The sequence below is a fragment of the Anas acuta genome, chromosome 1 (assembly GCF_963932015.1).
Source record: "Anas acuta chromosome 1, bAnaAcu1.1, whole genome shotgun sequence".
Lineage (NCBI taxonomy): Eukaryota > Metazoa > Chordata > Aves > Anseriformes > Anatidae > Anas > Anas acuta.
This window is the reverse complement of record NC_088979.1, coordinates 151305407-151321491: the sequence shown is the minus strand read 5'-3', so window position 1 is coordinate 151321491 and position 16085 is coordinate 151305407. Positions and strand designations below refer to the sequence as shown.

At 58.9% G+C, this 16085-nt stretch overlaps 1 protein-coding gene and 1 long non-coding RNA gene across 4 annotated transcripts; one reads left to right on the top strand and one right to left on the bottom strand.

Moving 5' to 3' along the window:
• Positions 1-1436: 1436 nt before the first annotated feature.
• On the bottom strand, positions 1437-3929 carry LOC137847873 (uncharacterized). 3 transcript variants are annotated; one of them, XR_011091108.1, is made up of 2 exons: positions 3574-3929; positions 1437-1531 (listed from the first exon to the last, which is right to left on the bottom strand). It is a non-coding gene; the product is annotated as an uncharacterized lncRNA (long non-coding RNA). The 3 variants fall into 3 exon arrangements; XR_011091110.1 differs by lacking the exon at positions 3574-3929 and adding an exon at positions 2867-3556; XR_011091106.1 differs by lacking the exon at positions 3574-3929 and adding an exon at positions 2114-2254.
• PDGFB (platelet derived growth factor subunit B) lies at positions 2089-14168 on the top strand. The gene is made up of 7 exons (XM_068666486.1): positions 2089-2223; positions 7191-7287; positions 9345-9428; positions 9800-10005; positions 11361-11502; positions 11821-11990; positions 13136-14168. Exons 1-6 carry the CDS (start codon positions 2134-2136, stop codon positions 11955-11957), a joined length of 756 nt encoding a protein of 251 aa, XP_068522587.1. The 5' UTR covers positions 2089-2133; the 3' UTR covers positions 11958-11990; positions 13136-14168.
• The last annotated feature ends 1917 nt before the right edge of the window (positions 14169-16085 follow it).

Here is a 16085-nt window from a genome sequence, read left to right as displayed (position 1 = left end):
CCACTCACCCACCTCAGATGGCCCCGGCTTCAAGAGCTGGGGAAATCTGGTAGCTGTTCCTCACCCCTGGACACCTTGCAAGGTGCACAGGTGAGCACGGGCGCGAGACCGTGTGTGTTTCGGAGAGAATTGGCTGCGTGAGGCTCGCAGGCACCCAGAGAGCCTCAGAGAGCATGTGTGATGCTGCGAGATGAGGCCACCGCCGCGCCGGTGGGTGTACGCATGTGAGAGAGGAAGGGAGAGGGGGAGAAACACATGGACGCCCAGGGATGTGTGAATGAGACAAAATCCGCACGCAGCCGAGCACGCGAGCGGCTCGAGCAGAAGCCTGCGCGTAGCACGGAGGAAGCAGGGGAAGATGCTTGGGATTCAGAGCCATCGCCTGCCGAGTGCCTGCGGTGCATGACAGTGCAGGAATGTGTCGGTGGAGACCAGGCTGCACAAAGGCGGTGCAGAAAAGCCCTCCTGGCCGTGCCCGCAGCAAGCGTGCGGCTCCACACCGGGAGATCGCCCATACGTACATGAGAGGGCGTGCGTACGTGTGTTTTTGCAATAGGATATGACTCTTTCTTGAACTCACCTGTTAGCAGCCTTCCCCTCCCCCCCCTCCCTCCCCGAGCAAATATCTGCTTGCTTAATTTCCCTTCAGCTGTTTATTACATTGCGGAGATAATCACACAGAAAAAACACCTCCCGGTGCCACGTGCAACACCAGATTGCCTTGTAGCAACGTTTAAATTTCTCCGGCTTTTTTTTTTTTTTCCCTTTTTTTTTTTTTTTTTTTTTCTCCCCTCTTTCTGCACACAAAGAGACGCAAGCTATTAAAGCCGTATCTCTCCCCGGAGCAAGTGTTGCGAGGGAAGGACTGAGGAACAGGGGCTGCTGCCTGCAATAGCGAGAACCCGGGGCGAGAAAAAAAAAAAACAAAAAAAAACAAACTCCCGTGCTGGGAACTCCTCTCTTATCTCTGGCTGAGGAGGAAGGAATTTCTGTCCCCGTTCCTCACGCGATATCCAAGCCACTTTACAAGGAGCAGTATAGCGTTAGCCATTTTTAATTAATTAATCATTCAAATTAGCACACTTTTATTTTGTCAGCGAGGAGCTGCTGCTCCCTCGCTAGATTTTTCGCCTTGATACCCGGCCAAGAGGAGGATGGCAAGTTATGCTCCACCCATCTCTCCTTTATAAAAGCAGCAGCCCCGAGTGCCAGTTTAGTCTCTCTTCCAGCTCGCAGGCTAAAATACAGCTCCGGCGGCTCACTCTGCTCCCGTTGCATTTCACCTTGTCGGTTTTCTCCTCTCTTGCTGCAGCAGGGTGCGGGAGGCGGCTGGGCTCTGAGGCTTGTCAAGGCACACGGGCGCAGTCTGGAGCAAAAAAAAAAAAAAAGAGAAAAAAACCACCAACAAAACAACAAAAAACCACCAAACCCAGGCGTTTGCTCTCACCTGTCTCCAAAACCAAAGCAAAACCTCGCGGCCAAGCCTGCTGCCGGCGTCGCAGAACAGGAGGCACCAAAGCCAGCGCTTAACCTAAGGGGAAGAAATCCAGCTTACAACTTTTCTCAGAGGAAACGAGAAGGCGAGAGGAAGAAAAAGAGAATTTGAAGAGAGAGAAAAAAAAAATAGAGACACCGAGGAAGATTTGATTTTTTTTGGATTTGGCACCAAACTTTGGAAGAGTTGATTATTATTGTTGTTGTTGTTGTTACTCCGTGCGTATTTTTATTTTTTTCCCCCCTCTAAGAACACTGAGGCGTCGCTGCCCGTCCGCAGAAGCTTTTCTCCTCGGACACGCATGCATTTGTGCAAGGAAGAAGAAGGAGAGGGGAAATAACATGCGGGCCACCTGGTAGAGGAGCAGCCACCGAGGCACCGCCGGCGGCACGGGGGGACGCGGACCCTCGGATGCCCGTCACCCGCCGGGACCGCGGCTCGTCCCCAGCCACCTTATGAGATAGCAAAGCGGCCCAGGAGCCACCCAGACCCTCCTCAGCCCCCTTCGCCCCTCTTCGCCCAGCTCCTGTAGCTCCGAGGGGCGATGGGGACGCGCGGAGCTTGAGGCCGCGGGGGTCGCCGCGGGGGGCTGGCTGTCAGCTCGCAGCTCTTCCCTGCCTTGCCGGGGCTCTCCGTCCATGTGCCCGCAGCCGGCGGGGCCTGAAGCCGGGATGAATTTCGGCGTGCTCTTGGCCTTCGTCCTCTCCCTGCCCCTGGCCAGCCTGGAGGTGAGTTGGCTCCATGCAGGTGCCCAAGGGGGGCTCGGGGAGAGCGGCGGAGCGGGGCCGGGGCGGGGCGAGGCGAGGCGGGGCCGCCTCATGGCGGGCAGCCCCCGGCCCTCCGCCTCCCCTCAGAGGGGCTCGGAGGGGCTGCCCCGACCCCTTTAGGGTGCCCTTTTGGGGTCGGGGGGAGGCTGGGAGCCGCGGTTGGTCCCCTAAATTTGTCGGCTGTGAGGCAAGGGGGTGGCGCTGCACCGGGGGTGAGGGGTGGGGAAGGGGGTGCTGTGAGGGGTGTAGCCGAGGGGGTGAGAAAAAAAGGGAAAATAAAAGGGGTGCGGGGAGATTCTGGCTCAGGGATGGGTGCTGCACGCCATCGTGCCCCGCTGTCCCTGCCACACACGCTGCTGGGGGTGTAGGTGGGCACCGTGAAGGACAGACAGCAGTCCCCCACCTGGAGGGTGCAGCCACCTCCCCTCCCGCAGCCCGTTTTCCAGCATTTCCCCTCCCAGAAGCGCAAACAGGGGAAAAAAAGAGCCGCAGGACCCCAAATCCTGCAGTCGGGATCCGCCATCCGATCGCAGGCAGAATTTAAGCAGGGTGTGAAGCCCCCTCACAGCTCGCCACAGCACTCAGGTCCCCACCGCAGCCCTACCCGAGGCAACGGAGCCGTGCGGCTCGGCTGCTATTAGGGTCAGGAAACCTCCTTCCACCAAAACTTTCCTCCCCTTTGCATCATGTCTGCCCCTTCCTTCCCCATTTTGGGGGAAGGCGGCGGGCGCGAAGCCTGGCATCGCCTCCTCACGGGCCCGCCTCGCCCTCGCCTTCGCCCCCGGCCGCAAAGGGAAGCAGTTGGAGCCGCGGGCTGCCCGGTGGTTGGGGTTGTTTGGGGCAGAGGAGGGCATTTCCTCCGCGGGTGGCTTCTCCCGTGCTGTACCAAGCGTCAGCTCTGCTTGGAAGATGGGGGAAGATGCCTCTGATCCCAGGGTGCTGCTGCGGTGGGCTGTAACCGCGTCAAAACGCCAGGCAGCCTGGTAGGGTTAGAGTTTGGGGGTACTGGCTCCGGCCATGAGGTTTCTTGGGAGGAAGAGCGATATTCACCGTTTCACTGGGGAACCGAGAAGGTTTCCAGTCGAGCTGCTGCCTACAGCCAGTCCCCTCATCCAAGGGTGGCATGTCACCTCAGCACCAGGGGTACAGCATGCCCCCGACAGCGCTGCTCAACAGCAGGCATCCTCCAAAGGGGGTCTGCACCCCTTCTAAAGACATGAAGGTCCCGGAGGAGGCTCGGCAACTTGCCCCGATCCACAGCGACCTGAGCTGGAGTCTCCCGAGTCCCTCTCCCTCCTCCATCACACCCACCTGGAGCTGGAGGGCCCTGGAGCCCGTCCAGCGGGAGGGAGCGCGCGCCTCAGCGGGAAGGTATTTGCCAGTTGGGAAGCGGGGATGCGAAGCGATTTGCATTCGCCCCGCGGGCTGCAATAGTTGCCTTGCAACATTTACAGAGATGATGGGCTGAGCCAGGCGTGGCTTTGCCTGGGTGAAGCCCTGTTGGCAGCGCTTTCTGGAATTCCCGAGGAATGGGGTGCGGCCGGGCGCTCGCTCACGGCCCCGCTGTGCCCCTTCCCGCTGGGAGCCTGCGGGGCGCCTGCCACCATCGGGTAGGGGCGAGGACAGATCGGGGAAGCCAGGAGGAATGGTAACCGGAGGGATGATGCTTTTGGGTGTCGGGAAGGGAGCGAGGAGGCAAGTGGCAGCGGGAGGGAAGGACAGCGGTTCCTGCGCTGCTGCCGGCACACGGCGGGCCGCCGCCTTGTAAAGGGGAAAGGAAAAATCAGGCTGTGTTTTAGGAATGTGGGCTAGGTCAAACCTTAGGTTTGAGGCTTTGAAGGAAGCAAAATGTCAGCTGTCACCTCGCGTGGAAGGGGTTCTTGTGAGGAGGGCTGTGTCTGCATGCGTGGTCCTCTGACAGCAGCCCCCGTGCTGTGTTCAGTGCTGCCAGGCACTGCAGTGTCTCCCCATCAGCTTCAGCATTAAAAAAAATGCTATTTATATGATTTTTATTTTTTTTTTTTTTGCCTGGCTGATCACTCAAGGCCCCACTGCTGAGATGCCCTGCTGTGGTCAGCGTGGAAATGCTCAGGAAAATCCTCTCCCTCCTGGGCAGAGGAGGGGGTAGCTGGGTGCTGCCCTGCCCTCCTGGTGCGGTCCCACGTAGGTCTGTAGGCACAGCACCCGAAAAACAAGAGGGCTGGAGGAGCCCTCACCTTGGGAGCATCCTTGGCTGCTTTCTCCACCTCACCTCTGCTGCCAGGGGAGATGCTGCAGATCCTGCAGCTCTTGCCCACGAATCAGAGCTTTCAGCTCCCCCAGTGCTCGAAACCAAACATCGGCAGAAAGCTCCAGAGGTGCTGGAGCTCGTGGCGAGGCTGATTTTGGGAGAGCACGCATGTGTGGGGACGGTGACATAGGACGGCACGGGCTCGTGGCAGGGCACTGCCATCCGTGTATGGGTTTGCAGCAGCCCAAGCTGCTGACGTCTGGAAGGAGGGAGGCGAAGCTGCCACCCCGTGAGGCCCCGGCCTCGCACCCACAACCTGCCCAGGGCTCCGCTGCCTGCTGCAGAGACGTGCCGTGGCACCAGGAGAAGGGAGGGGACGTCCCTGCGGGTGCAGTTCGGGGGAGAGCCAGGCACTGGGGGCAGAGGGAGGGAGGGAAAAACAAACTGGCTTTCTTCTAGGAATTCAGCGGCCTCGCAGGAATACGAGGCCAGGCCTTGGGGCACTTGACAGCCAGCCAGGAGTCCATTGAGACAAAAGTCTTCTTTGATCTGCCGCGCAGTTAAAAAAAAAAAAAAAAAAAAAAAGGGAGATTGTTAACCTGCGTTAGACAAATAACCCCAGAAGAGTTGCTGAGCAGGAAAAGCACCAGCGGCTTGGGCTGTGCTGCCGGGGGTCCCCCCTCCTGCACCGCTCCCCCACCTTCTGACCCCATGGCACCTGCTGGAGGAGCCTGGTGGCCCTCTGCTTCCCCACCGAGTGCCCTGAGCCTCCCAGCCCCGGGGCTGCTCTTCCAGAGGCCAAAGGGAGCAGGGACGAGCCGCAGCTCGTGTCCGTGAAGCCGCCTCTTGGGCACAGTTCTGCAGCGCGGGGGGAAGGAAGGAGCTTCCCAGGCTTGCAGATGTCAGATGCAGAGCTGCGGCACAGACCCGGGGAGGAGGATAGGCTTCTGAGCCGCGTGGGCTGCGGATACGCCGTAGCCATGCCGATAGTATCTGCCACGGGAGAGAAATTGGCACCCGAAACGCTGCCGTGAGCAGGGAGCGGAGCTCGTTCCTGCGGGCGGTGCCCAGCAATGCAGCCCCCCGATCCCTGATTCCTCCCTGCTTCCCCCCCCCTCCCGGCTCCCTGAGCAAGGTGACAGCTCCCGGCTCGTCTCCAGAGCCACCGAGCCTCGTAACACCTGCCCACGCTCTCCCCCGGCGGGTGCCGGGGTTTAAAATAAAAAAAGTTCCATTTCCTACACGTATTAAGTGTCAGGAAGGAGCAGGGGCAGCCATGCACGGCGGCGCTGGCACGCAGATGCGCCGGGCTGACAGGTGCAAACGCCAAAACGCCTGCATTTCGCCACCCAGCACCGGGTGCTCCCGCTTCTTCCTCGCACCACGGGGGTTGTCAGAAGGCATCTTCATTTCGCAGCCCCTCAGCGGGCCCTGAACCATGAGGGCTTCTCGCTCGCCGGGCATTCGTCGCGGTGAGAACCCCCCAGTGCCCGAAAGCCAACGCGTGGCCACCCGCCCGCTGCTTTGCCTCGCCTGGGAGCTGAAAGGAAATGCTCTGCGGGGAAGGGATAGCCGTAAGCCGGTGGGACCACACATGTGCCACCAAGTGCCCGTAAAAAAAAAAAAACACAGGAAAATCCCGGCGGGGTTCGGGAGCCAGCCAAGCTCTCCTCTCAGTTACAGGGCATGGCCTGGGGCTGCGCCTCCGGCGGCATCCCCGCGCCCGGCTGAAAGAGCAGCTTTTCCGCATGAGTAGCCCTGAATGAAGAGAGCTAGGAGCTAAGCAAACACTCCGGCCAGCACTTCCCTCCGTCTCTTTCTCTAGCCTTTCGGAAGTAGGGTTTAATCAGCGCTTGCTTTCCCACACGACTCCTTTGTAGTCGCGCTAAGTGCTGCCACCGGGACCAATTCAAGGCAGGTGCCAGCGCCAGAGCCCCAAGGAGATGGATGGCGTTGCACCTGCCTGCGCAAACCCCAGCTTCAGCCCGCCCCCCGACGTGTCCAAACCTTGTTTCTTCAGGTTTTTGGCACCCACACCCAGTGTCCCCCAAGCTCCCACGTGTTTTTTATTCACCCCGCAGCCCCCAGCCCCCTTTCATCCCCTCCCGGCGGCGTTTGCGGTTTGGCCGCGGGCTCATAGCGGAGCAGCGAGCTCAGCTGCGAAGGTCAATCTTCCTCTCCACCCCCCCCAGCTTGCTTTTTTTTAAATATTTTTAAAGAGTATGCAAATGCTGGGTATTATTGGGCCGCTGTGGTTTGAGAACACGCGCGCGCACACGCACACGCACACGCTCCTCTCACAAAGCCCGCGAGGGAGTTTCATAACAGAGGGAAATATTGGGGAGGTTTGATCTGATAGCGCAAGGGAAGTCTGTGAAAACGCCTGAGCTGCAGGCAGCAGGAATGAGAGGCCACCTGGAGAAGCCATCCAGCACTGGGGGAGGAAGCCTTGCTGGCCGCTCGCATCACTTTCAGGGCTTCACCGCGGAGCTCAGGCATTTGCGGGCTTTTTTTGGTCGACCAGCTGCTGCTTGGGTTTTGGGCTCCTGCTTTGGTGAGGGCACATCCTCCTCCGCCGGTTCTGTTGTGCCTCCCCCCGTGCACCTTGGGTTCCCACCGCTCGCTCTCTGTGATGCATGGTTTGCAGGTCACCCCCTCTAACACTGCTTTTTCTCCTTTTTTTTTTGTCATCTGGCAGGGGGACCCCATACCCGAAGACATTTATGAGATCCTGGGTGGCGGCTCGGTGCGCTCCATCAGCGACCTCCAGCGCGCCCTGCGGATAGACTCCGTAGGTAAATCTCCTCTTCGCCAAACACTCCTCTTATTCCTCTGAACTCTCTGGGGGAGGTGGGGAGAAAGGGGCAGTCCGTTTTCCAGCGGCCACACTACCAGCAGACCCCACTGCAAACACAGGAGCCACTCAGGGGCCGAGACCTGGGCATTTACACCTTTAGTCCCCGTGAAACCGAGAGGAGGGAGGCAAGTCGACGCCTTTTTGTGTCTCCTAACCTCAGGAGGCGAGGAAGCGCGAGGTGGACGCGGGCTGGCGGAGGAGAGGAGGGCCGAGCAGGTTGTCCCGTTGAGGGTTTAGCTCGCAGGAGAGGCCACGTGCCCGGGGAACGAAGTCAGGCCTCGTGCCCCGAGATAAGAGCCCCGGGGGCTGCGGTGCCGCGGGGTCACTTGGCGCAGGGCGGCGAAGCGCCGAGGGGTCGGCACGTGTGGGAATTGGAGCACGCGCCACGGCGGCTGGGCCGGCCCAGGGATTTATTTATAAACGGTCTCTTCAGAGCAAATTCCTTTCTATTCTAACCCTGCTCCCGCCCGTCGTCGTCCCCCCGGCCCCCCCCCAGCCCAGCTCGCCTTCTCTCTCTCGTGTTTTGTCTGTTTGGAGCTTTGTAATCCTTGCCGAGACACTATCTACGGGGGAACAGAATTTCCTGCTTTTGTTTCCTATGCCAGTCCAACCACTGGCGCAGTCTCAAAAGCATTCCCGCTGCCTTTCAAAACGGCCCTGGAGGGGCAGGGGGGGGGAAAATGCGAGGGGGAGGGCACCAGCTGCGTTCTGCTATTGTTTGCCTTCGAAAGAAAGAGGCGACGAGGCTCCCCAGCACCGCCACGGCCGCTCCCTGCCCTCGCCCCGCTCCCTCCTCCTCGCCCACCAGCCGCACAATGGGGCAATTTCCAAAATTAGCCCAGCCGGATTGTCCCAGGGCCGGTCCCCCCCCCCCACCCCAAGCCTCTTCAGCGCCGACCCGGGGTGTAGAAGGACAACCTGGAGAGGGAGGGACCCGCTTTTCAATAGGAGATTTGTTTCGAGTCAACAGTTGTTGCTATTTTTTTTCCTTCCCTCTCCTCTGGTGGCTTTAACCTTTGCGCAAAAGGCAGCCCCCACCCTCGCCTGACGGCGTGCCAGGCTCTGCAGGATGAAGGGGTGGGGGGCGATGCGTGCAGCCCCTCATCTCCCGCTGCCCAAGGAACAGATCCACCTCCATCAGGGCCACCAGCTGCCCTCAAGGCCGAGGAATGAAGCAGGGCTCCCTCCTCAGCTTGGAAATCCCGGGGGTATGGCAGCAGGCTGCAGAGCTCACTTCAGGTCCCTGGTACACATCCCGCATCCTCCAGCAGCCACTTGGGAGCTGAGAGCAACGTCCCTGCTCCCCCTGATAGCAGGGACAGGGCTGAGGAATCGGGATGGGATGCGCTAGGTGTGGGAAGCCAGCTCCGCCGCGCATCTGATAAGCAGAGATCTTCCCCTGGCCCCAAATCCCCTGGAAGCGAATTGCTCCCTGGCTGCTGACGTCCATTCGGCTTCCTTCAGCTGCGAAAGCCGGCCGCAGAAGGAAGGAGCTGGGGCTGGGTGGGAGCTATCTCCGCGCGCGGCCATTGTCCCCAGCTCCGGAGGGGCCGCGCGGCCGAGTGCTCCGTGGGGACCGCGGGCACTGCTCTATTCAGCACTTCCTATGGGAAAAAGCCTCGGGGCGGGGGGGACCTGCACAGAGCCGGGCTCAGCGCTCGCTGCCTTCCTCTCCTGTTGCTCACGGAGCTACCTTCCAGCTCCCGCGGTGCAGCAGAGGGGGGAAAGGGCCATTTCAGCCTCACTTCCAGTTCTGCTGCCCTAAAACTGCCTCTGACACACAGGGGGTGAGGGCTGGGAGAGAGACCCATCATGTTCACGACTGGTTTATTCCACTGAGCAAAGAGCAGCCCCCAAATCTCTGTGTCCCGGCATGGCTGTGGCCTTGCTGGTGGATTTCTACCTCGTGTGATATCCGGGGGGCATGGGCACAAGCGTCTGCCTTCTCCTCCTGCCCCTCCCCGCTGCTACCAGGTTGTGTCTTTCCCTTTGCAGAGGAGGACAGCTCCAGCCCGGACCTGAATGCGACTCATCCCGGTCCAAACCCCGCGTCCCTGGCTCGAGAGAGACGAAGCCTGGGTGAGTGTGGGGTGCTGCAGGGACGTGTGCGGAGGGGCAGAGATCGCTGTGCACGTGGAGGTGTGGACAGACGGGAAAAAGGGTCTGGGGCTCACGCGGGAGCTGGGTGTTAAACCCCAGCAGGGCAGGAGAGGGAGTCTGGAGCTCTGCAGGTTGCTCTGCTTTGGCTCAGCCCGCGGTGCTGAAGGGCTGTCACCTCCTACCGTGGTGAGGAGCATCATGGCGAGGCTCCGGGTGGGTGGGCGACGGGGAGAGCAGTCTGCGTGTGTGTGGCAGAGCCGTGCAGGCTCTCTGCTTTTCCCACTGGAGGTGGCTGCAGCTGCTCAGCCCGTTTCATCCCCCCCCCCTCTCTTTCTCCGGGCCCTCCGCAGACGCCCTGGCAGCGGCCGAGCCAGCTGTCCTCGCCGAGTGCAAGACGCGGGCGGTGGTCTTCGAAATCTCCCGTGCCATGGTGGACAGCACCAACGCCAACTTCGTGGTGTGGCCGCCCTGCGTGGAGGTGCAGCGCTGCTCCGGCTGCTGCAACAACCGCAACGTGCAGTGCCGCCCCACGCAGATCCGCGTCCGGCACGTCCAGGTGAGACAAAACGCCTCTCCCTCCTCCCGCAGAGCTCCTCCCAAACCCCAAAATCCATCGGGTCTCGGGTGCCGGGCTCACACGGCTGCCTGTTCCCTGCTGACTGTGCTGAAAAAGCTTCTCCTCCTGAGCGGGTCCAGCAGCGAGCAGGCACCTGATGGCAAACCTCCTGCTCTGCTCCTCCTGCCCGCCCCTCCGCTACTCCTGATCTTCTCACAGCTTCCTCCCAGACAGCTTGTTTAAAAATAATACGCATCCCGCGCTGATCCCCTGCCCGAGCCCTAAGAGAGACTCCCCCGGGCAGAGGTTGGCCGGGAGAGAGGTTGCGTTCACGCAGCCCTTTTCGTCAGGAAATTCCTTTCTCAGAAAAGCCGGGCTGAATGAGGGAAAAACGTGGGGAGGGGAGGGGGGGAGCAGGAGTTGTTTTTGTGGAAAAAAGCGAGCGAGAGGTCAAAAGCCAGCCAGAAAAAGTGACCTGGAAATGGTTTCTTTGAGGACAGAGGTCTCCCCATTGTTTGGCTGGAAGTGTTTGTCTAGCGAGCAGCGTGTGGTCTGAAGCGTGTGGAGTGGGCTTTCAAGGAAAGATAAACAGCCCGGCCGCCGCGCTGCTGCCGAGGGATGCTGCTGGGGCAGTGGGTTTGGAGGAATCCAGCCCCGGAGGCGCAGCGGGGCCGGTATTTATAGCTCGCGGAGCACTTTCGGGGACTGTGGTGGCGTTAGATAAGGCGAACGGGGTCAGGCCCGGCCGCTGCTGGAGTGGGAGGACCCCCCCTCGTGCCCTGCGGTGGGCTGCGGAGCCGGGAGCCTTCCCTCTGAGTCAGCACTGCTGGAGAGTCCGAGGGAATTTCCAGAGCGCCGCCTTCCCCCTGCAACACCCGGCTGAGGGCTTCAGCCCGGCGAGTTATTAAAGAGCTGGAGACAGATTCAGACAGGCCTGCCGAAGCGGTGTTTGCTCGCATCAAGCCCGAGCTGTTCTCCCTCTGCCCTTCCCGCGAGACCCTGCGGCAATTCATTCTGGACACGAACTCGGGTCCCCACCATCCTGAAGGAGGCCGTGCTGGCCCCGCACGCCCCCTGCTCCTGCACGTGGGCAGCCACTCATCCCCTTCCCCAGCACCAACGAGCTAGGATCGGGGGAAACGAGCAGTCACATCCAAGCTTGCCTGCTTTAGGGCTTCTCTGTTCGTGTGTGCAAAATCAGCTCCCGTACACACCACCCCCGGCCTTGAACCGTGCTCCATAAACTGCCTCCTGGCCCTTTAGGAAGGGAGCCAGCACGCACGAGCGCTGATTATTTTCGCAGAGCCGGAGCCGCAGCCGCGCTCATCACTCGGCTGCGCCTCTCTTCCAAATAGGTGAACAAGATCGAGTTTGTCCAGAAGAAGCCAAAATTCAAGAAAGTCGTCGTGCCTTTGGAGGACCACGTGCAGTGCCGGTGCGAAGCGGTGTCCCGCCAGCCCCCCAGGAGCAGCCGGCCAGCGCCACGAGAGCAGAAACGTAAGGATTTGGGCATGCATGGCGCGGAGACAGGCGTGAGAAGAGAGGCTGGGGAAGAGGGGAGTGAGCCCTCCTCTGGCTTAAATCCTGAGGACATTTCCCAGGGTGTCTGCCTGCCAGCAAAGGGCTGACAGCGAGGGAAAGGAAGGTGAGGGGTGAGGAGGAGGACATGGTGGGGAAAGGCAGAGGGCAGAGACTGCGGAGGGCAGAGGGCGAGAAAAACAGATTGCAGAGCTCTTTGTTGATGGTGTGTGGGGAAAGGCATTTGGACGTGACCCGGTGTCCCCTCGCTGTACTCTCTCCCCTCTGTTTTGGCAGGCTTGTCACCGTCGTTCACCACAGCCGCCGTCTCGCAGAGGAAGCGGGTACGCCGGCCGCCGGCACAGAAGAGAAAACACAAGAAGTACAAGCATGTCAACGATAAGAAAGTGCTGAAAGAAATCCTCGTGGCATAGAAGTGCTGGCAGGGGAGAGAGAGCACAAAGCAGGTAACAGAGAGCTGCTCTCCCAGCCGGGAGAGGTGTTCCCCCGGGACAGGGCACCTCAGACACCTCCCGCAGCAGCTCGCTCACCCGGGTGTGAGAAAAGCAGGGCTGCAGGAGAGGGAAGGACACCGGGGCCCAACACGTGCGCCCTATTTATGGCTTTATGGCTCTCTGCAGAGGCAGCGGGGTCACGCTGCAGCCCTGCCTTGATGTCAGGCTTCAGCCTCCCCTTTGCCTCCCTTAAAGGCAGGCAGCAAGGCTGGCTTCTCTCTGCACCTAAATCCCCTCGGGATCCCTGTTATTCTTCTCTCCTGTGGAGCAGCTCCCGTTCTCCTTTCTCTATTGATTCTCCGTTGAAAGCAGAGAATTAATGTTGCTCTGGGGATCCCTTTTCCTTTTCTTTCATTAGCTGGGTTGGCAGAAAGACGGAAAAGCTGCAGTGCTTTTTGGTTCATCCCTCTCCTAGCAGGAAGCCCGCACGCATAAGAAAGGTCATACCAGGGGAGAGGAGAATTGGAATCTCGGGCAATAGATCTGGACTTTGTCAGGCCAGGGTCTGATTCTTCTCTCCCTGACTTGTGTAAACAGGAGTAGTTCCCTCAGCAGCAGAAGAATTTTACTGCTACAAGCAGAAGGAAAATAAGCACTGGCTCCTCACGAGAGAGGGAAAGGCGCAGAAAAGAAAGAAAGAGTAATGTGGGCACGGCACCCGGGGCTGAATTTGGAAGGAGGCAGAAAAGGAGGCTGAAAGCCCAGCCCTGCCGCAGCTCATTTTGCATTCCCATCCCTCGCCTCAGGACAGGGAGATGACAGGCTTGTGCCCTGTGGCCTTGCAGGATCAGGGAACAAAGGGCACCAGTTTTGGGATTGTCATTCCCACGCTGAGCACCACAAGGGCTCGGATCATCCCGGGATCCTCCCGGCCAGCCCGCGGTTCCCAGGGTACGAGTGATGCAAACCCACACGAATTTCAGCTCTGGCTCGAGCTGTCTGGGAGAAAAAAATAGAGAAGGTCAAAAGCCCTCCCGTGCTTCTAATTTGGCACTCGAACACAAACATTTCCAGAGGAGAACAAGGGAGAGGATGGGAGCTACAGGGGCAGAGGGTTACATACTCTAATGCCGTGCCTGTTTTTGTTTCGCTTCCAGGTTTATTTAATATATTTGCTGTATTGCCCCCATGGGGTCCTTGGAGTGATAACTTTTCCTCTTTGTCCGTCTGCCTCAACGACTGATTCAGGCGGCAAATGGTGCTTCCCTTTCCATCAGTGGACCTTCTCCCACCAAAGCCTCTCCCTCCTTTCATTTATTAACGATATCCATTTTTAGAAAAACAAAGAAAAAGAAAAAAAAGGACAAACACAGCATATATATATAAAGATATATATATATGAGAAAAGAACAAAAATGAAACCGTGATCCCCGACAGCCACAACACGCGACGAGGACAGGACAATGCCTTCCCTGCTCCAGGGGACGGGATGGAAAATGTGAAAAGGGAAGTGGGTCCAATTTCTTCCGAGGGGAGGAGAAAAAGAAACGGACGGAGGGAGGAAGGGGCATATTCCTCCTTCTCCTTGTGTTTCTGCTGAGGCTGGGGGGCCCGGCTGAGATCCACACTTGCACTGGACCTAGGCTTCGCCAACAGGCGGATCTCGGACTGCGAGCGGCGGCCGACGATGGAAAATGCACTAAGGACTTGTATCGCCCTACCTGGACAGATATCTATTTTTAACGTGCGTGCGTATATTTTATTTGAAAAAAGAAAAACCAAAACCACTAAAACACACAACATCTCGGGGAACAGAACAGAAAAAATAAAAAAAAAAAAAAAGAAAGAAAGGAAAAGCAACCACCACCACGAAAACAAAACCAAGAAGCCAAATGCATTCCCCCCCTCCCTTTCCCCTCCTGCTCCTGGTGCTGACTGGAAGGTGTTTGGATCGTGGGGAAGGAGCAGACGGCGGCAGACTCGTCTCCACACCCCCGGCCCCTCCTGAGGGGAGCCGTCTTTGCACATGCTGGTGGAGAACTCAACTTTCCAGGCTCGGACTCAGATCTTATTTTTTAAAATTCGCTCCGTATGTGTGCGCGTGTCTCCGTGTGTATATCTCTACATGTGTTTGCGTGTGTGTGTGTGTATTTATACATGCATATATAAATATATATATATATGTTCTTACACGGATCTCATTCCCCAGCGGCGGGGAGCTCGGAGGGGCACGCGGGCGGCTGGAAGAAAAGCTCCCAGTGTCTGCAGCGTTACTCAGGGCCTGCAAACTCTGGGATGGGACGGGATGGGCAGACCCCGTCTGCTCCCTCCCCGTCCCGTTGCCCTTTTCTCTCGCTCCCCACCAACCCCCCGCCGCAACTTCCTTGCGGGAGGCGAAGCGGCAGCACGACAAGGCCAGCAACAGCCAAACTTAGAAGCATGACTTAATCTCAGTGAGCTGTCCTTGCCTGCTCTGTGGTCCCGAAAGCAGAATCATGTCATTCCCCCGAGCTTTTTAACCCCTTCGCGGGCATCCTGCGCACTGTGCCAGCGCCCTGCGAGTGGCCCTGGCTCTCCCATCTCTTCCCTCGCGTTATCCCTCTCAGATTCTTTCTGGATTTTACCCATTAGCAAGCCTGCTTAGCTTGGAAGTCGATCCAAGCTGCGGACAGCTCCGTGTAGGTGTAGAGAAAGGAACGAGCATGGCCTTCACGGCTGGCAGCAGCGCTCTGAGGCAGAAATGAGCTTGGGGAGGAACCAAAGCACAACTGGTGGCAGAGGGAGACGGGCTGTGCTTGCAGGGACCAGCTGCACACCCCTGAGTCATCACCAGAAAGGTTACACACAGAAAGGTTGCGCACAATGGGAATTTCCAGCGGCACCACGGGAATCCCACTCTCTGATCCCGCTGGGCCCTGTGGAGTTGCACATGAAGCCGAGCTCGAGCTGGCCCACCAGCCGCTTCTCCCCACGCTCGCAGCCCTATGGCAGAGCAAAAACCTGGAAGGAGCCAGGGAAAGGAGGCGAAGACACAGCCTGGGGCTGCTGCGGGTTGTCGGGGGGCTCAGCCCTCGCCCCCTGCCAGCCCGCAGCACGTCTCGCAGCTCTGCGGGGGCTGCACGGTGCTGCCGCCCTCCTGCCCCGAGCCCTCAAGTCTTAAGATGCTTCCAAAATGTTTCCTTCAGTTTGTAAAGACGGCGAGGTTTTATTTTATTTTAATTTGTTTGGCTTTTTTTTTTTTTTAATGTAAGATTAATTTATACTCAGTATTGTATTTAAAGGTGTAAAAAAAAAAAAAAAAAAGGAAAGCGAACCTCTCTCTCAAGCAACATTTTCTCTTCCTTTCCCTGAACTGAATCAAATCTGGGATTCGGCGGAGGCGCAAGCAGCTCGGGATTCCCAGTGCCTCCAGTTTCATTTTCAGGACATTTAATTGGAGGTTGTGGGGAGAAGCAACCCGCTGCTGGGAAAGTCCTGCCAGCACCTGCCCGCGGCCCTCCGGCCTCCGCCAGCGCCCGGTCTGCTCCGAAATGACTCAGGCGCTGGGGATTTCTTATCGAGAGGTCCCCTTTTTTCTTAGCTGCTCCGCTCGGAGGCACGGCCAGAACCTCCCTGCGCTTTCATCCCGTCTCCGGATTCCTCCGCTTTGAAGGAGCTGGCCCGGTGTTTACACTCCCCAAAGCTGTGCAAACACTCGGCCCGGTCCCTCCTTAGTCACACCGTCTAGACGACGTCGGTCCTTCCCTCCTTCGGAAAGGCTGCCGCTTTTCCCTTTCCCCCGAGCAAGGGAGGTGTTGCGCAGCTGGCAGCCGCGCTTTGGGGTTTTGGGTTGGAGGGAGAAGCCCCGGGTAGAGGGGGACGCGTCCCACGGTGGCCCCGTGCACCCGGTGGGTCCTGGGGGTGGAGGCGCTGCCCGTGCCAAGCAGGATGCGCAGAGGGAGGAGAATACAAAGAATTTAAAACCATTTAGGAAAAAAAAGAAGCCCACAAAATGCTTCTCCAAGGAGTCAGGCTCCCCTGCAGCTGTTCACCGCTCGCCCTCACGCAGCCCGTGACCAAGCAGAGCCGTGTCCCCCCCCCTGGGCTGTAATCGGCCCGTGACTTGGG